The 232-nt window shown below is 49.1% G+C and overlaps 1 protein-coding gene across 1 annotated transcript in view; it reads right to left on the reverse strand.

The window, feature by feature from the left end:
* Positions 1-232, reverse strand: part of LOC119593958 (cathepsin D-like) — a gene marked incomplete at its 3' end in the record, with an annotated part of 10,246 nt that overhangs the window by 8,804 nt on the left and 1,210 nt on the right. The window contains 1 exon segment of the mRNA XM_037942977.1: positions 39-159. Coding sequence (XP_037798905.1) covers positions 39-159 — 121 coding nt within the window.

Genomic DNA, 232 nt, shown 5'->3' on the forward strand with positions numbered 1-232 from the left:
AAAATTATCACGAAATACCAAGACACCTCCAAGCTTACATCTACGTAATTTTCAATATCCAAAAGGGCGTTGTGAGGGTCGATCCTGCGGGTGTGGGCGGCGTGGGCGGTCCTGAGGGCGGCGAGAGAGCGTGGCGTCCCAGTCCGGTGGAGAGGAATCCTGGAAATATATTTGGATTGTTTTTGTTGCTGTTGTTATGGGTTCTTCGATGCTCTGAGGTTATTGTTGGTAT

Source organism: Penaeus monodon, chromosome 33 (assembly GCF_015228065.2).
Source record: "Penaeus monodon isolate SGIC_2016 chromosome 33, NSTDA_Pmon_1, whole genome shotgun sequence".
Classification (NCBI taxonomy): Eukaryota; Metazoa; Arthropoda; class Malacostraca; order Decapoda; family Penaeidae; genus Penaeus; species Penaeus monodon.